General features: G+C 38.4%; 1 protein-coding gene across 12 annotated transcripts in view; it reads left to right on the top strand.

The window, feature by feature from the left end:
• Positions 1 to 24,011, top strand: part of PDE10A (phosphodiesterase 10A) — a 333,920-nt gene that overhangs the window by 190,425 nt on the left and 119,484 nt on the right. For 11 of the 12 annotated variants that reach the window (XM_023223598.2, XM_023223597.2, XM_023223602.1 and 8 more), the window contains one exon: positions 3,977 to 4,005. The exons of the other annotated variant lie outside the window; for it this stretch is intronic. In XM_023223598.2, coding sequence (XP_023079366.1) covers positions 3,977 to 4,005 — 29 coding nt within the window. The remainder of the gene's footprint in view (positions 1 to 3,976; positions 4,006 to 24,011) is intronic. 12 annotated transcript variants of the gene reach the window in all.

Raw genomic sequence — 24,011 nt, 5'->3', positions numbered from 1 at the left:
GCTGCTCTGTCCGTGTGTATACCAACACAAAATGACCAATTTAGTTTTTCTGATATGTAATCGTTCACAGACTAGAATAGTTCTGCAGCTGTGGTGTTGGCTGGCAACAAAAGTACACATAACATATCTTCATGCACATCCCCCTGAAAAATATATCACACATTAACAAGCATGGTTGCCTTGCTGTCAACATTGGTAGACTCGTCAACCTGGATTGTGTGCCACGGTGATTCATTAATCTCCTTTTACAGTTGTGTCTCACTATCCTCTGCTATCTCACTAATTCATCTAGTTATGGTGCTAGCCGAAAGAGGAACACCTGCCACCTTTTGAACTGCAGCCTCTCTTAAAAGTTCCCAGCAGATGTCCTTAGTAGCAGGCAGGATCAACTCTTCACCAACAATAAAGGGTCTCTTAGCTTCAGCAACGCGGTTAGCCACTAAGAATGATGCTCTTGTCCGGGTGCAGTAGCTCATGCCTGTAATCCCTGCACTTTGGGAGGCCAAGGTGGGTGGATCATCTGAGGTCAGGAATTCGAGACCAGCCTGGCCAACATGATGAAACCCCATCTCTACTAAAAATACAAAACATTGGTCAGACATGGTGGTGGGCACCTGTAGTCCCAGCTACTCAGGAGGCTGAGGCAGGAGAATTGCTTGAACCTGGGAGGCAGAGGTTGCAGTGAGCTGAGATTGCACCATTGCACTCCAGCCTGGGCAACAAGAGTGAAACTCCATCTCAAAAAAAAAAAAAGCTCTCAGTGTAGACGCATTTGATGAAGTTGGTCACCTTCAATAATTGCCTGTGTTCTTGGTGTCCACATTTAAAAATTTTTGTTTGAAAACTCCAAAGGCTTGTCTTTTTTTTTTTTTTGAGATGGAGTCTCGCTCTATTGTCCAGGCTGGAGTGCAGTGGTGCCATCTTGGCTCACTGCAACCTCTGCCTCCTGGGTTCAAGTGATTCTCCTCCCTCAGCCTCCCAAGTAGCTGGGATTACAGGTGTGTGCCACCATGCCCAGCTAATTTTTTGTATTTCTAGTAGAGATGGGGTTTCACCATGTTAGCCAGGATGGTCTTGATCTGACCTCGTGATCTGCCCACCTTGGCCTCCCAAAGTGCTGGGATTACAGGAGTGAGCCACTGCGCCCAGCCAGGCTTGTCTTTTAATGCAGGGTACTTGGTCTCCATGTGGCAATGCAGTTTTGAAGGTTTCATGGCTTCCTTGGATAGCTGGTCACCACATATACAAAGTGGACTTGGAGAATGTGCATCACCTGTTGCAGTGAACCCATAATTTAAATAGGACTTGGTGTTTTCTTTTAAATACAGCTTTCTTTTCGTTGGCAGTCTTAGAGTCTTCTGTTTTCTCATGATTAGGTCTTCCCCCTTTTCAAAGAAGCTCTACAGTGTTGTCTTTTACTCATTTCGGCTGGGATTGACTTTGGGCTTTACCAAAACTGTAACGGAGACAAGTGCATAGTATGGGAAAGAGGTGCAGATGGAAGTGGTAAATAAAATAATAGGCAGGTCACACGTCGACTGAATAAGTGTCAGATTCTAGGTTAAAGCTGCCACCAGATGCAGCTGTGCAATTTGAAGCACATCAGCTCACTTGCCACTGTAAAGCCTGCCACCAACCAGATGCAGTTTGTCACTTGCCTCTCACTGATAGAGTTTTGATAGATGTCTGCCAGCAGTTAATTTCCTGTGATCTCTGTGTAGTCAAACCTCCCTTCTAATGTTAATCTGTATTTGCAGCCATTCCCCAGCACTAGCATCACCACCTCAGCTCCACCTCAGATCATCAGGCATTGGATCCTCATAAGGAGCGCACAACCTAGATCCTTAGCAAGTGCAGTTCGCGATAGGGTTTGCTCTCCATGAGAATCGAATGCCACTGCTGACCTGACAGGAGGCGGAGCTCAGGCAGTAATGCCAGTGATGGAGAGCGGTTGTCAATACGGACGAAGCTTCGCTCACTTGCCACCGCCCACCTCCTGCTGTGTGGCCCGGTTCTGAACCCCTGCTCTAGACCACTGTCCATCATATGTGTTCCCACAGTGCAACTCTACTGTAGAAGAGAAAGTAAAGTTTCTGTCTTCAACATGCTTAAATTTTTCTTGGGCAAGAGAATTCAACTAAATGAAAATTCCAACTATCAGAAATAGGAAGCAATGTTCCCTTACACAAGAAATTCCACTGTGTTCATTAATTTTCTCAGCTAAGTAAAATACTATAGTTTTTAAATATACTAGACTTAACATTGATTTAACTAAAATTGAGTGTTAAGTTGGAGAAAATGATTTTCTAAATCAACTCCTAAGGTGAAAAGCCAGAAATCGGCTATAGGTAAACTTTTTTCTTTCAAATACTTTAAATTGCCCATAAAGCAAAAACTTGTTGATTTTGTAAACACATGTCATAGGCTATCTTATGCACACTCAAATCTGAGAAGTACTAACTAAGCAAGACTAAGAGAAAAAGCCAAAGGAACATTTATTTACAGATGTCTGGACATTCACACTGTCCTTGAACTAATTTTCAGATCTGTAGTGGTGACTAGCAGAGGTTAGAAAATTCCATAATGTCATAGCTAGGTGACTGCATGCAGTCTTCGTATTAAACCTGTTCACACATTGCTCCTTTTCATTATATACTTTTTAATTGTTTGACTTTTTCAAACATTCTCATTAAATGTTTAGATCAAAACTTTAAAAAAAATTAAAAGCACATATGTCTCTGTAACTTTAGAATCTGTTAATAAATTTGTTGTAATGATTAAATAGTCTCATCTTCAGAGAGGATTAGGAGTTGAAGAGTAAATGAAATATTTCTATGGTGCCACTTCAATGTAGAAGACAAGACATTTTTCCTATGACATCATTACATGTGCTACATTCTTAGGGAAGTCAGAGGCCATACTCTAACCATTATGCAACAATGGTAAGAAAATATATGAGCAATTGTGTATTAATACAGTAATACAAAAACTAGGTACTGTCAATCTGAATACCTACTGTCCTAAAGCATTGAGCTACATTCCAGTTTTGGTACGTTAAGTTCGTTCTGATGGTGACAGACAACAGGATTTGATTGCTTAAGAAGACACAGGAACCAAAATGACAGTCCTTGCAGATCTCAAGTTTATTACAGGAAAAAGACAGCAAGGAGCCTGTCGATGCCAGACTGAGCTCCAGGAGCCCCTCCTCTTAGGGACACACACTTTCTCACAGGTCAGAATCAATGACCTGTGTGTGTAACACTCAGAACCATGGACCGAGAGTGGGTGTCTGCCAGCTTGTTCTACACCCTGTTGGTCACACAGGCATTTTCTTGCCTGTAGCCAGCCCCAGTGGGAGAGCCATCCAGGGATTCTCACTTAGACCCTGTGCAAACCACCCCAGTCTCGCTTTACCAATCAGCAATGCTGACAAGCTGGTATAAACAACCCCCCAACTCCTCAGACACATGGAACAAAGCAGCACTATTATTAGTGGGTATGTTTCACGCCTTGACCAGAGTTCCATGCAGGTACATTTCTTATTTCAACAGAACAGCTCACACCAGCTCCAGGTCTGCTGTAACCTTCGAAGCACGAGTGTGAAAGGTCATTTGGGATATTCATGTGGGTTGTATTGTATAGAATACTAAAGTGTTATCAACCCTGTTTTAGGTATGTGTAGTTGAATATACCACAGTGTAGCTATTCTTACAGGCATATCATATCCATTTTAGAACCTCTAGAAAGGTAACGCGGTGGTGGTATTTCAATTTCCCTGTGAAATTAATGTATACTTCTTAAGTCATAATTTGTTATGTTCATCCTTTACAGTTTTAAAAAATCAAATTTGTAGATTTCATAAGAGGAAGCATTGCAAAAAACCATTCAAGTTTATTGAAAGCAAATGACATATTTTGTATTTTAAAACCTACTCAGTCTCTAATTGTGTTTTTCCCTCTTCCTTCTCTATCCCCAGATGAATCGGCTCCTAAGGAAGTCAGCAGGGTAAGTAACGTGAATATTATTTTTACGACTACAATATAGGAAACAAATCTGTTTTATTTTTCAGTACCCTAACACATTAAAGTGTTAGAAAGATAATGGCAAAAACTGAGTTCCCTCTCCAAAGTATCACTCGTTAATATGGAATAAAGTCGGTAGAGAGGGCGCAAATTGGAGGCCTCAATTCTGAATACGGCACACAGATGCATTTTGTTCGGCTACACGTGCCTGTGGGATTTTCTGAATCAGTTGCCAACATGTAGAAATTGAGACACTGTAGTAAAGGTTGGATTTCTGGCTTCTCTTGAACCAGAAGGTAAGGTCACTCTCACAGGACAGCAGTCTTCCCAGGGTGGGAAGTTCTCGAGTCAGCCTCAGTCCTCCATGTAGCCGGCTCTACTCATGTCTGCTACCCGCCCAGCCTCTGCCTTTGAGTTCATGCACTTTCTTTTTGGGAGAACAAAAGATGACAACTCATGTGTTGAAAACATAATATTGCTTAGAAATTTTATAAATATTAAAGATACTGTTTTCATGGCCTAGTTAACTTTAAGAGCCTTAGCAAGCTTAAAAACTATGGCAGGTGAGTACTGAAAGCATTTAGCATACTGTTTATGCTATAAAATTATAAGTGATTACATTTGGAAAAAAGTGTCTTAGTTTTTCCTGTATTACACAAAGATCTTAAGTGTAGATGAAATATTGCAAATAATCAGTTTGAATGGAACTGAATGCAATCTTAGAGATCAGTTTTTATTGTAATATATAAATTAAAAGACTGTTAATAGAATCACATATGCAGATATATTCCTCTATTTTTGATCATCTGAAGAAAGAAATCTCTAAAATGACCTGGGCCAGTGCTGGGGGCTGGGGATTTGGAGATAGGCGAGGGCAGAATTCCTTCTGTCCATAGCAGTGTAGGAGACTCTTGAGGTTTCTGTGAGTCTCAGGGTTTCACTGGGTGCCTTTGTTATTAATTTCACGTTTGTGGAACTCACAGCTGAAGAGTTCCTTGGTCTGGATGCTCAAAAGCTACCAGGAAGTGAGAGAGGGGTGGACCTAGAATTTTGGCAGCTGCTAGGAGTAGCAGAAAATGCTAAAAAGTAATGTTTGAGGGTAAGATGGGGACTCTGAAAAGTGAACTTTGGCAGAGTCATAAAATATTAGTGTGTTGATATTGGCACAGCTGCCATATGTTCAGACAGTGTCATTGACAATACCACATACTGTCTTGTAAGGCCATTAGAAAAAATGATGAAACTATATGTAGTGACTTTTCTCTGCTATTATTTATAAGATTCTCTGACATTATGCCAAATTTGGAGAAAACTGTGTCTCTAATTGAGAAATACTAAAGGTGTGAGCTGATAACCTAGAAATGGTATCAGTTGCCAAGATCTCTATAATAATGTTTTTTTTAAAAAAAAAAAAAAAAAAGATATCCCATACCTTGATCAATGCTTATTTGACTAATACTCAGAATTTCCTTTATGAAATAGTATGCCACTATTTTCAGTAAAGATTCAGATTTAGAAATTCCTCGGGCAACCTTTCAGTAGATGGTGACAGGCCTCGGGGCTTCTGTTCTAACGCATCCCTGACAGAAAGGATGCTCTCTAGTTCCACTGAAGGTGATGGTTACACTCTCCGGCAGTTCTGTTGTGTTTTTGTTTTCTTTTTTCTTTCCCCTTTCTCTTTCTCATATACTTTTTTTTTTTTTTTTTTTTTTTATTGAGGCAAAGCCTTACTTCATCACCAAGGATGAAATGCAGTGGGACAGTCTCAGCTCACTTCAGCCTTGACTGCCCAAGTTCAGATGATCCTCCCACCTCAGCCTTCTAAATAGCTGGGACTATAGGCCTGTGCCAACATGCCCGGCTAATATTTTTCTTTTTATAGAGATGGAGTTTCTCCATGTTGCCCAAGCTAGTGTCAAACTCCTAGGCTCAAGTGATCTTCCCACCTCAGCCTCCCAAAGTGCTGGGATTATAGGTTTGAGCCACTGAGCCCAGCGTAGGCAGTTCTAATTATTATGAAGTACTTTCTCATTTAGAACCAAGCAGCCTCCCAAAATGGCCATTTTCTAGTATTTGAGTATAGGGATTATGTTAGTTCTTTTCTAGTAAAACTTCTTAGTTTCTAAACTTTATTTTCTATATGCCTCCTTAAGATGTGGGTTGACATTCTTTGGACAAACTATACATTATTAATATATCTTTAAAACATTGCAACCTTAACACTACAGACTAATTTTGTCTTGAGCCTGGTAAAAGGAGGTGGGACAGATACCTGTCTTAGTTTGAAACCTATGTATTTGTCAATACGGTTTTAATGGAGAACTAGTTTTTTTAAGAAACTACATTACGTTTCTTGTTATTGAGCTTTGAGTAAACTGTCACTATTTTTTCATGAAGTCAGACCTGTAGGTCTTATGTCTCTTCCCCTTCCCTTTTTTCTATTTTTCTTTCCTCTCTTTGTCTCCCTGTCTTCTAACCTATCATTCAATGACCATTATTTTTTTGAGCATTTGTGTTTCAGGCATTGTTCTAAGGTAGTGTAGATACAATGGTGAGCAAAATTGACAGGATTCAGGTTCTCATAATATAGAGGGGAGCTGTGGAAACAGTTCAAAAAATTTGTATGATGTGTATATTGTTTGTGTGTGTGTACATCTATCAGGCAGTGATAAATACTGTGATAAATACATGGAAGAATAAAGCAGAATAAGGGGCTTGAAAGTGATGGTGGGTTCAGAGGGTGCTTATTGGCTTGTTGCATATATGCAGTGGTCAAGAGAGGTTAATTTCCTAAGTGAAATTTGAGAGGAATCTGAAGGGAATGAGAGAATCAGCAGAAGGAGGAGACAGCAACTGCAGAGGCCCTGAGGTAGGCCATGGTGATGAGCAGAGTGAGTCATGCAGAGACCAGTGAGAAATGAGAAATGAGGTTAGAATGGAATTGGGGGTATTTAGGCCTTCTTCTAGCTGCTGAATTGAGAGTATACACAGTAAGAGTGGAAACAGGTAGACCCAGTGGTAGTGTAGGAGTGTAGGCAGGGGAGGATGATATCTAGGATTAGGGTTGTAATGGTGAACTAGGATCAGAGGTTGGGTGTAGAAGAAGAAAGAGCAGACAGGTTTTGCTTATGGGAGCGTAAACCAAAAAGTATCAGAGATCTGTCACAGTCAACTTAGAAGCTGATTTTGACAAGATTAAGGACATACCTCTGACACAACCTCAGAGCTTCTGAGATGTGTCCACAATAGCTGGGCTACAGCTTGGTTTTATACATTTTAGGGAGAGGTAAGATATCATTCAGTACATGTCCCTTGGTTTGGTCTGGAAAGGTGGGACAGCTGGAAGCATGGGGGCCAGGTAGTGTCCAGGTCACAGTTGGATTCAACAATTCTCTGATGGGCAATTGGTTGAATAGTTGAAAGAGTTATTATCAAAGACCTGGAATCAATAGAAAGGGATGTCTGGCTTATAGTAAGGGTTTTAGAGACCAAGCATTTATCATGCAAATGAAGCCTCCAAGTAGCAGGTTTCAGAGCTCTTCTGGAACCTTAAAAGCTACCAGACTCTTAGACTCTCCTGGTTCAGAGAAAAGACCTGGAAAGGGAAGGGGTTTCTCTACAGAATATAGATTTTTCCCACAGGAGACAGCTTTGCAGGGCCATTTCAAAATGTGTCCAAGAAATATATTTGGGGTAAAATACTTCAATTTCTTTCAGGGCCTGCTGTCATGTGATGCTAGCCTGGCTAGAGTCAGGCTGGAGTTTGATGTCTTACAGCCACAAACAGTCTGTTTCATCAGTCTTAAAACCTGTTTTAGTGTCCATGCTGGTCAGCTGTGCCTGAATGTCAATGGGAGGAGGTTATAATGAGGCATGTCCAACCCCTTGCCCCCCAATCACTGCCCCAACTAGATTTTCAGGTCTACTTTGGAATGCCCTTGGCTGAGAAGAGGGTGTTTCAGTCAGTTGGGGAAATTACTGTTTTATTGTTGGCTTATAGTTGTATATGGTGAGTGAGAAAAGAGGACTCAGTAACGACTCCCAACTTTTTTGGTCTGAGCACTTGAAAGAGGTTAGAGATATGCATTTGGGAGTTTGTGGTGTATAAATGATGTTTAAGGCTGTGGGAGTAGGTGACACTTCTTAAAGAGCTTGTCTGTGGAGTAGAGAGTCAAGACCCAAGCACTAAACTGGACACTCCACTTGTTGAGTGGTGGTGAAGATGTGGAAAAGTCAGCAGAGGAGAGGAAGAAGGAGAAATCAGTGAAGTCAGAGGAGATCAAAAAGTTTCTTTGTCAGCAGATTTTGTTGTAGAATTTTAACTGCAGGACTGTACATTTATTTCACCTTCATTCCATCTTGTTTTGATCCATCTCAACCTGTTGAGATGAGTCTCAGTCTTTTTTCTGTTATCTAACATATTATTTATTTCTCTGTGTTTCAAAGCCTCAAATTTGAGTGTTTTTTCCAAGTTGTTTTCCTGTGCCCCCTTTACAATAATTACCATCTAGGAAACGCCAAGTGTGGAAATATCACCTATGAGAATAATGTGAAATTGTGTCAAATGCGTTGTAGAAACCAGTGTATCTTAACCTACCATATTTTTCTAATCAGTCATTGTCATTTAATCAACAAATACTAGGTGAGTCCCAGTTCATCTAGGCTCTTGAGATATATCAGAGATAAACTAGATAGAAATCCCTGCACTCATGGCATTTCCATAGTATGGGGTAGAGTCCGTAAACAATAAATAACACATGCACTGTGCTCAGTGGTAATGAGTGCTGTGGAGACAGAAAAGCGAGAGGCAGGGTAGATGATGTGGGGCCAGGCAAGGCTCACTGGGAACACATTTGAGGAAAAACTTAAGGGAAGTGAAGGAGTGAGCCATGCTGAGAACTGAGTAGGAGCTTTCCAGACAGGTGGTACAGGAAGTGCAAAGGCCCCAAGACAGGAGTATGCTTGGCACATTGCTGGAGGCATAGCAAGGCGGCCATCTTGACTAGATCTGAGTGAGCGAAGGAAGGAGCCTTGGTCTGAGATGATGCGGCTGGGGGAGATTTGAGGGATACTCTATCAGTCACATCTCTATTGGTCATTTGTTCCCATCTAATGCACAGTATTAATCCTTTATGTTATTATTACTGTTACTCTTTTTAAGTGGTTTCAGCTCCTAAGTCAAAAAGATTTCTGACAAGAACAGGGAGATAAAAACGTCAGATTAAGAAGAGTATTTGGATGCTGAGTTTCTAGAAAATGCCAAACTCTAGCCAGGTCTAGAATTCTTGGGTATAGACTTAGCCCCCAAGATGCTCTAGTATTTTTCATCACACTCTTGTATTTAATGTTTTCAAGAAGGAATCTGAGACCATTCTGATTCTTTTTCTTAGTAAATGTTGCCTTTTTCATTTCTGAATGTATTTGTAAGTGTCTCATTTGCTCTTTGAATTTGTTATTTTCACTAGGTCATGTAGATGCTTTAATTTTGAGTAATTTAACCTAGTATGTAGTGAGCTTTCTCAATCCGTTTCAAAGTCCTTTTTAGTTCAGGGTATTATGCCACTTGTTTCTTGGTGCATTGGTTCTTTCGCATTTATTTCGTTCTCTTTAAGATCACCAGAAATACCCATGTCTTTCTCCTTTCCTGGTTCTTTTACTACACATTCTAGAACCTCTCAGATTTATTCTCTTTGTCATTGACTGGAACTTCTCTACTGTTTCTCATTCTGCTTAAATTCATAATGACTCTTTTAAAATTAAAGGTTACTTCTGTATTTTGGGTGTTTCTTCTTCATTTCAATCTGTCTTATACTATTTGATAATCTCTCATTGTTAATTCTTTAATTATCTTGAGAGTGTAAAACAGATGCTTTCCTTAATATTTTTGCATATCTTCCTTCTCACATGACATCCCAAATTTGTTTCTATCCTCTGTATTAGTATAATACTAAGGCTTTGGATATTTTTGTGGTTTTTTTTCTTCTTTTTGTCTTATGTGTTGAGGAGTCATTTGCTGATTTTTTTTACAAAAATATATTTATCCTTGAGTGATGTTAGATCTGCTCTTCATTAATAGATTATCCTTATCTCTGTTTACTATTCATGTAAATGTCCTTAGCATCTTCCTGTTTAGTGGGTTGGAGGGCTAGATAATGAGCATCAGTGGCACCAGTTCAGTCTGGAGTGACCCCGAGGAAACTGGAGTTGTGGACATTCTCCTGGGGGAGCTGATCACAGTGATTTTTCTCTAGGTTGATTGAAACAAATTGCTGTACTGGAATCCAGATTTCATTATCTTGTCTTCCTTTTAACCTGGCATGGTGAACAGTATGACTGTATCCATTTTATTTAGTGTTTCTGTATGCCAAGTTTTAAAAGAAATGCGTAATTCAGTTAGTGAATCATTAAGTTTCTCTGGATTTCTATTCCGTGTGTTTCTAAATACAGGACCCTGTTGCAGACATGAGCGTGAACTCACATCCAACTCTCAGTATATTAAATGGGATCTTGTGTCATTACTTTCCCCAGAATATTTCTTATGGACTTGATGCAACAGTGTAATTTTCTTGGGAAGGAGACATTTTCATTAAGTTCTTAGTGAATGTTTTAAAGTTGGCTTCATTGGTATGTCTAGCCAAATTGTCTCGAATTTTGTGGCATGTAGCAGCCATAGTTGCCTAATTTCATCACTAATTCAGTTTTCTCCTTTGCACTTTTGTTTATTTCCTATGAGAAGGGGGAGATTTTCATAGGATGTCAACTTGAAAATATTTATTTTTCCTGGTGTAGCCAGTCTTTTCTTCATATTTATAAAATTTCTGTTACTGCATTTAAGAAATTTCTGAATTATCTGTTAATACTTATGACCTTATATTCTACAGATTAATTTTATATTATGTTATAATAAGTTTTGTTATAGGAAACAGTATTATTAGGAGGACAGGAAGGTTTCGGTTAGGGCAAAATTGTGAAAAATTGTTTCTTTCAGAGGAGTTTGAGAATAGAAGGGGTTTGCACCTGCTAGTGAGTTCCAGGGCACAGTGGAAAGAATTGATCAGCAGTGGGGGAGTGGACAGGTGGGCCGGCCTGGCAGATGTGTGGAGTAGCAGAGAATGAGGTCCGGGGATGTGGGTGCATGTGTAGGGCTTAATTTTCCTATTGTTTGATGGAAGCTCGAAAAAGCAGTAGCCCAAAGACACTTAGAAACTCACTCGCTGTGTTTCTCTCTCTTTTGCTTTTTTCTTTTTTTCTCAATGTCAGGCATTTATTTAAAATTTTTCTATAGAGTCCAGTTTTATTTGGTTGAAGCTGTACTTCTCTGTAATAGTAATGTCATTAAAAATTTAGGATGTTAGATGTATGTCTGAATACTTACAAATACTAACAGTAGAATTAGAACCTCATTTAGCCTAACAAGAAGTTGCATAAAATGGTTTTTTTTTCCTTGTTTCTGATTGTTTTAGGATTGAGGATACATGTGCAGGTTTGTTACATGGGTAAATTGCATGTCACAATTTACCCATGTAAATGGCGGGGGTCATTGTACTACTTCATCACCCAGTAATAAGCATAATACTCGATGGTAGTTTTTCAGATTTTTCCTTCAAAATATTTTTACTGAAAATTTGAACTGGAAGAGCCCTGTTAAGTTTACACAGAAGGAAAAAAGTTTATATGAAGGTGAACATTACTTTTTTTTTTTTTTTTTTTGAGACAGAGTCTCGCTCTGTCTCCCAGGCTGGAGTGCAGTGGCCAGATCTCAGCTCACTGCAAGCTCTGCCTCCCGGGTTCACGCCATTCTCCTGCCTCAGCCTCCCGAGTAGCTGGGACTATAGGCGCCCGCCACCTCGCCTGGCTAGTTTTTTGTATTTTTTTAATAGAGACGGGGTTTCTCCGTGTTAGCCAGGATGGTCTTGATCTCCTGACCTCGTGATCTGCCCATCTGGGCCTCCCAAAGTGCTGGAATTACAGGCTTGAGCCACCGTGCCTGGCCAAACATTACTTCTTTAAGGAATGTTTTGGTGATTTCACACAGGAATGTCTTCCTGCTATTCCGATCTCTTATTAATTTGTATCTTGTATGTTATTTCTTATTTGCAATTTAACTTTGTTTTTTTTTGTTGTTGTTGTTTGTTTTGCTTAAAACATTTTACAGTGTTGGGCCATGAGGGACTGCATGGTAGAAGTTCCTTACCTAGCATCTGTTCTTACAGTACTGCTTGAGAACCTCCTGGCTGCAGAAGACCTAGGGTGGGATGCTTTGTTGCCTCAGCTCTTTTAAAGTATCACCTCTCAGAAAGTAAGAGAGAACTCTATAAAAGACGTTCCCCCAAACAGGAGGATAAACATAATCAACTGTACCCTGTGATTTCAAATGAAACTTTGGCAACATCTGACTAGTTGTGATCATAATTATGCTCTACAACTAATCAGTCACTGAATATAGAATTTAGAATTTTCAGAGTTTCTGTATGAATCTGTTCATTACCTTAACTGAGTGAATGACTTGAAAATTAAGAGTACCTGAGCCTTTTGGAAATCATTAAACCACTGACCAGATAATTATTATGCAAGCATATATTATTCCGTGAATAGAATTTTCTTAAAGTCGATTGCAGTAATGTTAGAGAAGACATTCCCAGTACATAGTTGTGAAAGCCATTATTTCTTTAGTGATTATTTATGTTATTTTATTTTTTCTATTAAATATGAGCTTTCTTGGCTGATTGGCTACAGCATTTTCCTTTGCTTCAAAATACAGGCTTGATGAGATTTCTTTACATGGCAGATGTTCTAGGTTTTTTTCTCTCCACTTAATTGTCGGCTCTAACCTTGTCTCCATCATTCTTAATTATAGTGGCCTCTATATTTTTGAAAAGACTGAGGTTATGTGATATGAGACCTTGTTGTTTTGTTATTCTTTATATCAAAATGTCTTTCCATCGACTCTCTTCTTATTTCTGTATTTGGGGTTGAGCATCACACTGGAATTTACCTTTTGAAGACTACTTCCAACACCTGCTCTTGGATCCTGTTCCTATGAACTTTGTCTAAAGCTACTTTTATTCAGTTGAAATCATTTCTGCTTGCATTTTCAAGAGATCAGGACTATGCCTCTGAGATATATTGAAATCACTCTAATCCCGTCAATTATATCAGTTGGGAATGTTTATTTCTAGTGTCTTCTTCACATGCATATATTTACTTGGTAATAATTACAATACACATATTATTTTGATTTCTGGTTTTTACTGTGCTATAAGCATTTCATGATTTTATGCAGTCTAAAATTATCTTTAGTGACTAAAAATGCCCATTGAGTTTCTGCGTGATGATTTTTTACTTTTTCATTCTATTGGTAGACCTTTAGATTGTTTTTAATTTTTCGTAGACTGGTTATATTTATGTATATAGCAGTTTTATTCTTGTGAAATATTTCCTAAAGAATAATGCTAGGATCCAGTGTTACTAGGTCAAAGGACATGACTAATTTATGACATTTAACACACACTGTTAAGTTGGTTTAACTAAATTACTGTTACAGTTGAAGGTTTCATTGTAGTCCCATTAAAATAACAATTATATATCTTTTCACATGTAAATGGTGTGACACTGTTTTAATGTTTTTATTTAAAGCAAATACACATACTTCTGTATGTTAACTAGTCGTATTTCCTTTTACGAGAATGCATCTCTATTTCTTCTGTGTGTTATACATTCAAAAGAACTTCTCTGGTATAATATAAATGACACTTAGATTTGAATTCTTACTTTGCCATTCTAATCTGAAAGACCTTTTGAAAAATGGCTTTTTAAACCCCAATGTAAAATGGGGATAAAGTCTGCCAAACCTGAGAGACAGAGCCAGAATAAGATTAAAATTTATGTCCTTACAATTATTTATTAGAAAACCCAAAACAAATTTAAAAAGCACAGGGGATGAATTAATGAAATATGAGAAGAAATTAATGGAGCAAAATTTAAAATATAGACTTGATTAATAATGCAAAAGATAGTTCTTTAAATACATCAATTCCATAAAATAGATTGACTTTGGCAATCTATTTAAGAAAAAAGAAAATACAGGCATTAGGAATGAGAAAGGGAATATAAATATGGACACCAGGGAAGTTATCAATAGTTAAATAGAGAATAGCAAATATTATATACTAATATAATTGCAAATTTATATGAAATGGCCAATTTTGAGGAAATTACAAATTATCAGAATTGAAGAAGAGTTAAGAAAGCTGAATATACTGAAAAAATTAGGAAAAGACCACCTAAAATGACCTGAGGCCCGAAAGCTTTTGCTGAATAATTCCACCAAACATTAAAGAGGAGAAATTTCTACATTATATGAATTGTGCACTTTAAAAGCTAGGAAAATAGCTCAAAAGGGAATATTATTTTTGACACAAAAGTTAGTGCATTAAACAAAAGAGAAAAATCATTAAATTAAGAGACTGTTAACCAGTTTTATTAGCACAAACAAAAGCTCAGAAATCCTAAGTAAATGGATTCAACAGCACTTTAAAAGAATAATTTTTCATTGCCAAGAGTGATTGGCAAATAGGAAGCTGGTGTAGTAAGTCTAGTAAGAGATTGGAGCAGGCTGGTGGTGACGGAGGTAGGGAAAATGCTTGGGTTTGGTAGAATTCTGTGTTTATTTTGAAGGGAGGGCTAGCAAGAATTATTGATTAATCCAGACGTGTGCTATTAAAAAAGAAAGAAGAAAGGAGGCATCAGGGTTTTGCCTGAGCCCTTGGAAGGCTGGGAGGCCCTCCGTGGGAGGGCCTGCAGGACGGACAGGTCAGGGTGTGTGTTCAGGGGGTGGTTCCTGTCAGAGAATCACTTTTGAATGTGCTAAGTTGGAGATGCCTAATAGATTTCCAGATGGGAGATGTTAAGTAGTAAGTTGTATATATGAGACTGGAGTTTCGGTAAACGTTCTGGGTTAGAGATATGAATTTGAGATCCTTAGTAATATGATGATTTAAGAACCATCCGCATACAGATAGTAGCTAAAATCATAAACCCAGATGAGATCACCTGACTGGTGAGTATGGCTCAACCCTGGAACATGACATTTAGAAGTCTGAGACTTCTAAGGGAGGAAGAACTAGAAAGGAAGACTGAAAACAGTTATCCAAGAGGTGGGAAGAGAATCAGGGGTGTATGTTTCTTTTAAATAAAAAATTATTTAAAATAAAATAGAGGAATCAACTATGTCAAATGGTGCTGGAGTTTTAAGGGAAAGGAAGACTGAGAGCTGGTCTTTGGGTTTGGCAGTGTGGGGTCACTGGTGACCTCAGTGAAAGCTGTTTTCTTGGAGCAACTGGAGTTTGTGAGAGAAGAGAAATTATAGGCAGCAACAGATACAATTGTTTTATGGAGTTTTACCTGAAAAGAAAGGAGAGAAATGGGTGGTAAATATATAGGAGAGTCATAAAGAGGCAACAAAAAGCCCTGGTTTTGTTTTAGTTTTTTTCTCTTAAAATATGGGATAAATGACAGCATGTTTATGTATTTGTGGAAATGATTCAGTAGACAGAGAAAGTTTGATGATGCTGTGGGACAGAGGGGGCGGATGGCCTAAACAGAGTCTTTAAGGGCTTCGAGAGGCCCTGTCAGCCTCCCAAATCCTCCCTATTGCAGCTCAACCTGTTCCTTCACAACTAATTACCATTTACTCACTTTCCATTGCTTTTCTTACTATACCATTTAAAAAGAGGTTTTCTAATTGATTACCAGAAAAAGAAGCATAACCAAATACAACAGAGGAAGAACTAGAAAGAAAACAATGTGTAAGAGGTAGTACTTTTCTATGAATGAGTGGCAAATCTGGCTTTTAATGTTTAATCAGGTGAAGTGTAAACCAAAATTGATTTCCTTATCCTCTAAGGGAAGGATACCGATCAGTCTTTTTCAGGACAAGGTTTTTAATCCTGGATTTTATGAAAATGCAAATAAGTTTACATTTCTGATTTACAGCAATTTTCAATAAGTTTCAAAGACATAGTATTACAATGTCATTCAGTGTTCAAAGTGCGGTTGACCATACAGAAGGCTGGATTAGAGTAGACATAAGTTGGAATTACCTGGAGTCAGTTCTTGTTACCTATTGCTATGGTTTGTGTATGGTTTGTTTTGGCCCTAACAAGTCTGCTGTTGAAACTCCATTCCCTCTCTTGCTTCCTCTCTGGTCATGTGATATCTGCACACACTGGTTCCCCTTTGCTTCCTCCAGGAGTGGAAGCAGCCAGAAGCCCTCACCAGCAGATCCGTGAGCCAAATAAACCTTTTGTATTTATAAATGACCTAGCCTCAGGTATTCCTTTGTAGCAGCAAACATGGACTAAACACCAGTGCCCTCACTCACTCCAGCTGACAACCACAGGGCTAACGTGATGTGACCCAAGGGTAGCAGTGAAAGCATGTGGAGGAGTGGATAGAAAGCGTGTATCTTTCCAGCTCCCCAAATAGAAGTTTCTTAAAATCAGGCTTTGGCTAAGTGGTAGGCTTTGAATGGTCCAAAATGATAGTTATAAACAAATACCTGGAGTGCAGGCAGGTATCCTATCTTGTTGATTATCAACACAGGATGTAGAAGCCAGAGGAACCAGTTGACAGATACGGTGTTCCAGTAAGTTAAAGTGAAATTCTGACATTTTGAATTTTGAAAATCAAAGAGCCCAGTAGTAACTTCTCACCCAGATGGAAAATCACTCATTCTTCAGGAAGAAGAACCCCACAGGAAGACTGCAAGAAAAGTCCATATTCACCTTATCACACAAGCTGAAATATCTGCAGGCATGCATATTCGTGTTCTGTGAAAGCTGGGAGAAAACCTCTTAGCATAAATTATGGATGGGTTGTTTTAGGCTAAATTTCTTTTCAGGAGCTTTGCTGCTCCTTATGAACTACAGCCGTAGCAACCTCAGAAACCCGTGTGGAGCATCACTCCTAAGCACGTTGGCTTCCTGAGCATATTAGTGTAAAACACTTCTCTACCGAACTGAATACAATATCCTGCTGTATGGAAATAGTTCATATTGATCCTTTAAATACTAGGGAATGCTTGCTAAAGACAGTGATCTGTTTGTACTTAAGGCAAAACCCATAATCTTAACAATAGATTACAGGCGTGAACCATTTGTCTTTTAAAGTCCGTTCCCAATTCAATGATAATTAAGTGATGCTGATGATACATAGAAGATGCATATCTTATTACTCACTATGTTAGTAGGCAAGGAGTCATTTTGTCTAAAAAATGATATCAAACGATTATGATAAAAATGTTAAAAGTGGGAACTAAACACATTCCTCTTTCACAAGACTTTAAATTGCCACCTGTTTTGCCACACCATTCTTGGCAGCCACAAGTCTATGCTAGACTAGAGATTTTGAAATCTGGTACAACAGAGGAGCTGCTTTAGGCCCATAAAGATGGGTGGTCCTAGTCCATAAATTCAAGGGCTGTTTAAAGGTTATTTGGTGAACATTTCCTCATTGTGTAAAAAAGAATACAGTAGTTTTCCAGTAATGGAGTAGATATGCACAAAATCCAATCACACCTAGATTGTGGTTTGTTAAAGGTGGCAGCAAAGGCATCAGATACTTTTTTGGTCATAGGCATTTTCACAAGTTGATAATTACTTGTTCATCTGTTCCCCTCCCCCAATAGGATTTAAACTCCATGAGAATAGTAGCCTTACCTGATAATGCTTGACACATTGCTAAATAAATATTTGTTAAAAACCTTACATATAGTCATATCTAGAAGGTATTGTGGGTTCAGTTTCAGACTGCTCCAATAAAGCAAATATCACAATAAAGTGAGTCACAATAATTTTTTGGTTTCTCAGTGCATGTAAAGTTACGTTTATACTCTACCATAGCCTATAAAGTGTGTAATAATATTATGTCTAAAAATGCAATGTGCATTCACTAATGAAAAATAATGCCCAGGTGCAGTGGCTCATGCCTATAATCCCAGTACTTTGGGAGGCCGGGGCAGGAGGATCACGAGGTCAGGAGTTCAAGACCAGGCGGGCCAACATGGTGAAATCCCATCTCTACTAAAAAAAAAAAAAAAAAAAAAAAATTAGCCCAGCATGGTGGCAGGCACCTGTAATCCCAATTACTTGGGAGGCTGAGGCAGGGCAGGAGAACTGCTTGATCCTGGGAGGCAGAGATTGCAGTGAGCCAAGACTGTGCCTCTGCACTCCAGCTTGGGCAACAGAGTGAGATCCTGTCTCAAAAAGCAAAAAATAATAAATAAACATGTGTGGCTTTATTGCTAAAAAATGCTAATGATTATCCGAGTCATCGGCAAGTTGTAGTCTTTTTGCTGGGGGAGAATCTTGCCTAGATGTAAATGGCTTCTGATGTATCAGCATTGTCGTTGCTGAAGGTTGGGGTGGCTGTGGCAACTTTTAAAAATAAGGCAAAAATAAAGTTTGCCACCTCAGCAGACTCTTCTTTTCATAGATGATTTCTCTGCAGCATGCAATGCTGTTTGAAAGCATTTTGCCCACAGTAGAACATTGGAGTTCATCCTTTCAAGCCCTGTCTCTGTCTTATCAACTAAGTTTATAGAATATTCTAAATCCTTTGTCATCATGTCAACAAATGTTCATAGCATCTTCACCAGGCATAGAAAGTGGGATTGCAGGCATGAGCCACCATGCCAAGTACTAATATTTTGAAAGGAATGTTTTTTGGGGGCAGTACATTTCAACAGTGGGCTTAAAATGTTCAGTAAACTATGCCGAAGACAGATGTGATGTGCTTGCGGCTTTGTTGTTGCATTTCTAGAACACAGGCAGAGTTCATTGAATTGTAATAATCCCCATGTGTCAAGGACATGACCAGATGGAGATAATTGAATCATGGGGGCGATTTCCCCCTGTTCTCATGATAGTGAGTGAGTTCTCTCAAGATTTGATGGTTTTGTAAGGGGCTTCCCCCCTTTGCTCAGCACTCATTATCTCTCCTGCCGCTCTGTGACGTGGTACCTTCCACTATGATTGTAAGTTTCCTGAGGCCTCCCCAGTCATGTGGAACTATAAGTCAACTAAACCTCTTTTCTTTATAAATTACCCAGTCTTGGGTATGTCTTCTTAGCAGTGTGAGAAGGAACTAATACAGTGCCTTACTTAACTCTCCTGTAATCCTTTGAAACAGCTCTGTGTAGCATTTCTTCTGTGCTCAGTTACACTGTAGAACAAGTGAAGGTGGCTGCTTGTTCTTTTTTCCCCATGGTGCTAGGATAGGCTCAGGATGAATATCTACTGGTCCTTTATATGCTGTTTAGGATTTTAAAGCTTTTTAAAGGAAGCATTTGCAAAGAATCAGTGAACTCCTCTGTGTTACCCCCAAGCTTTTGCACACATGCCTGTGTAGCTCACAGATTTCCTTCTCTGGTCATTATAATTGCTCATTACAGAATAGTTAGGATTTTTAGCCTGTGCTGTTTATGTGATATAGATCACCTTTATTTTTAACTTCTTTTCCTTTAAAATGCCTAAATCATTTGGATAACTCTATTCTTAAGAATATAAAGCATGGAAAAAAAGGAGAGCACCTTCTTGTAAAGTTAAACATAGATTTCTCTTGCAACCCAGAAATTTTACTCTGATATTTGCCAAACATAATTGAAAACCTGTGTTCACAAAAAAGACTTCTGTAAGAATGTTCATAGCAGGCTTTATTCATAATAGCTCAAAACTGGAAATAAACATTCCAAATATCCAGCAATAGTGCGACAGATAAACAAGTTGTAGTACATTAATACAACAGAATGCTACCAGTAATGGAAAGGAACACACTACTGAAGCACACAGCACCATGGCTGAATTGCCCCGACATTCTGTTGAGCCAATGTAGCACATTCAAAAGAGTACATACTGTATGATTCCCTTTACAAATAATTCCAAAAGCTGACAAAACTCATCTATGGTAGGAAAAAGTCTAAAAGACTGGCTGCCTTGAGGACAGGGATTGGTTAGAAAGGACTATGGGAGGGACTTTATGAAGAGATGAAGTGTTCTCTTTGGTAGGATGTATGTTACAAGGATGTATGCACTTGTACCTTTAAGATTTGTATATTTCAGTGTCTGTAGATTTTGCCTAAAAAACTAAAAAATATTAACATATAATTAATACTTTTACTATTTGAAGTGGTATGGCTTAGCACTTCTAAAACTACCTCTGTGTATTCTAGACTTGAGAAAATATATAAGTATATTAAGGATATTGGCAGCCAGATTTCACATGTTGGGTGAGGTAATTACAGATACAGAAATAGGGAATAGTTGAATATACATTGTAGTGTTTGGTTGGAACCGGAGGTATCAGAGTGAGTCATGGTTTTTCATCTCTCTTAATATATGTATATGTAAGTAGACAAATACATACAGAATGACAGTTATCAGCTTATACATACCTATGTGTGTGTGCGTGTGTGTGTGTATGTATGTATGTATGTATTGAGGTCCTTTCATATCTACATCTATATCTATATCTATATCTATGTCTAATGCATTAGAAGCATTGACAGCAGTGTGATATAGCTCCAACTCTTGGATTTTAAATACCGTTTTCTACTAAATGGAATTGGGATTTCTTTGGATTAGAAATGGCTGATTCAAGGGCTGGCAAAGTATGTGACAAAAAGGTAAGGAAGTGTTGAAGGAATCGTTAGGATGTGTCAAAAGGATACAGGCGCTGTCTTGAAGGAGTTTCTCCTCGCCAAATCTGGGCCAATTTCAGCATCAAATTAAATGACAATAATCGTGGATCATGCCCTTTTGCGTAAGATAAGTCTTTGATTCCATGTTCATATGGGGGAAGTCAGGGAGGCAATCAGGCAGGCTCACTCTTCTTCAGATTATGGCTTTCTAGCTTCATCACTTCATTGTTTCACTGAAAAAAATCCAGAACCTCAATCTCATCTTGAGAAAACATCAGACAAACAAAATTGGCCTGTAATCTTCAAAAGTATCAAGTTCAGGAAACACAAAGACAGGCTGAGGAACTGTTCTACATTGAAAGATGCTAAAGAAATGTGATGCCTAAGTAGCATATGTGATCTAGGATTTGAACTTAGACAGGTGAGGGATAATGATCCTTTATAGGACATTTTTGGGACAACAGGTGAACTGTGAATGTGTGTTTTTATTTAGCTAATATTGTTGTAGAAATGTTATATTTTCTGATCATGGTAACTGTATTTAACTTGTAGGGGAATGTTCTTTTACTTGAGAAATGCACACTGAAGTGTTTCGGAATAAAGGGGCACACCAACTTGCTCTTAAATATTGAAACGTATTTATAAAACGTGTGAGTGTGTGTGTGTGCATGTGTGGACAGAAAGACTGATGGATATGATTTACTGATAGAATGCTGAGGCAAATGAGACAAATCAAATTATTGGTAAATCTTAGTGTCCTAGTTTAGGTGCTGTCACAAAGTCTCATAGACTGGGTGGCTTAATAAACTTCAGAAATTTACAATTCTGGAAGCTGTGAAGTTCAAGATCAGTCAAGGTGACGGCAGATCCAGGGTCTGCTGAGGACCTCTTCCTGATACTAGGCAGCTGTCTTCTTGCAGTGTCCTCACAGGGTGGAAGTGTCCAGTCCCTAATCCCATTCATGAGGGCTCTGTTCTCCTGACCTAATCAGTCCTCTGAAGCTCCCACCTCCTGGTTGCATCACAGTGGGGGTTAAGATTTCAGCATAGGAATTTTAAGGGGGGGACAGAGATACAGTCTACAGTTCTGGGTAAAAGATGTACAAGGTGTTTCTTGTACTATTCTCGCAGTTTTCTGTAACATCGAAATTATGTCAAAATAAAACATTGTAAACAATACAAAAAGAAACAAAGGAATAATATAAAGAATGATGAGAAGAAGATATTTTTCCAGCATTGAAGTTTATATTGGAAACTGAGGAGCTCTTTTTTATGCTGTTAAATATTAATCCAATTTAACGTTTGTCTCATTATGACTTCTTGTTTATTGTTGGCCTTCAAGATATGTTGTTGCCACCTCATAGAATCACAGACTCTCGGGACTAACAGGGGTCACAGTTTCCATGTGATTACTGAATTGCCTCCAAACTTTTTTGGCTCAGTGGCTGTCTAACGTATGTTTACATAGCTAATTCATTTTAGCAGGCATGGGAACATTTGTCCTCCCAGTTAAACCAGCTTTTACCTTCTTTCTGAACCAATGATTAACACTGATTTGTTCATTACCATTTTATTCTGTAAAATATTGTTTCCCCCTAGACAAGAGAGTGGCTTTCCCCTGGTTCCCAAACTGTGTTCCAAATACCCCGAGGCACCACAGCAAATATGCAAGGATAACATTCAGGATATATTAAAATGTCATGGGAAACACAGTGGCATATGTTGGACAGAACCTGATGTAGTTCGGTTTCAATGTTAGCTTGACATAGTTCAGTTTTAACATTAGATCACTACAGTTCTTTCCTTAAGGTCTTATCTTTGTGAAACTGTGTTTTTGGTGGTTGCTCAAATAAAACACAAGTACTGCATGAGATCAGCATGAAACAATATGAAGATGGTGGTGTCCAATTTGATTCGGAAATTGTGTAGCTCCCAACTTACTCTACTTTGGAATTTTGACTCGTCTCGCATTATGAATGCTGCAGTGACGCCCAGTATAAACTTGTTGTAGGGTCTCTTAGGAAAGGCATGAAAGGACTTTATGAAGTTAAAAATGCTGTAAAAAACTTAACATCTTTATTAGTATGCTTATTGTGATTGTTATTAGACAAGCCATAGAATTCATGTTTACTCAATCTAATAGAGATTGATTCCTTTATCATGGGGTTTCCATAGAAGTGTCTTAGAAGTGTGTGATTTGACATTGATGTAATTTGTCTCCTCAGCTTTGCCTTTCATAACAGTCCTGATAAATAATAGAATGACCACAAGGCGAACAATCAAATAACAATTTTGCTTATTCTTGTACATTTGCATGTAATTTTATATTTTACAGTATATTATGGTTTGAGTGATTTGTTAACTATGTAGATAGACCTTTAATATCTGAGTTAGTATGTCAATATAAAATAGTAATTACAGTAAAAACATTTTGCTGTTATGTTTGCAGTTATAATGAGAAACAAAAGGAAACAGGATGTGCTAACATATTCTATTAGATTAAATATTAGAATTTGAAGCTTAATATAAACAAGAAAAAAATTTAAAACCTAGGTCATAGCTTATCTTAGAAAGTTAGTGTTGGAAAGGGAAAGTATTTTACAGACAGTATAATTCAGCCGTCTCATTAGACAAATGAGAAAACTAAAGCCCAGAGATGTGAAATGAAATCTCATGATAAACTGTCCAATTCCCAGAATGTCTTCTTGTTCTCACTTGTTTGTAACAACCCATTTCCTGCCCAAAAGAGTTGGAGAACAGCTGGTTATTGATCTCGGCCCTGCACACAGGTCATTATTAAAGAGCCTGTTCTCAGAATTCTATGCTAAGAGGAAGGAGTCAGCCGTGTATCATTTGTGTAGGGACTGAATGACTAAAAACTCCCCTTAAGCTGGCTAATGCTCCTTTCTTCCATATGAAAAATGAAGAATTCAGAGAATGTATTGGTTTATTTAAAAGAAATATCTAGTGATTTTTAAACATGAAGCTTTTGCGTGGCTGGATCTAGGTATTCAAAGTCTATCGTTATGACTTAGGTCTCTCACTATCGTTTGGCTCAGCTTTCGTTTAGGCTAGCTTCATTCTCATAGAAGCTCCTTTAAAAGACTATGGGATAAAGAAAATACAGAACTAGTGGTTGGAATAAGTGGAATAAGTAAGGAAGAGAGGGTGTGATAGAGTAGAATATTTTATCTGGAGTTATTCAGAACTTGAAATAGCTCGAATAGGGTCTGCTTACAGATGATAAAGAAAATAACATAAGTTTTGGTGACCTCAAACAATGCTCTCATATTT

Source organism: Piliocolobus tephrosceles, chromosome 5 (assembly GCF_002776525.5).
Source record: "Piliocolobus tephrosceles isolate RC106 chromosome 5, ASM277652v3, whole genome shotgun sequence".
NCBI lineage: Eukaryota > Metazoa > Chordata > Mammalia > Primates > Cercopithecidae > Piliocolobus > Piliocolobus tephrosceles.
The sequence above is the reverse complement of the archived record's forward strand: the minus strand, read 5'-3'. Positions and strand labels throughout refer to the sequence as shown.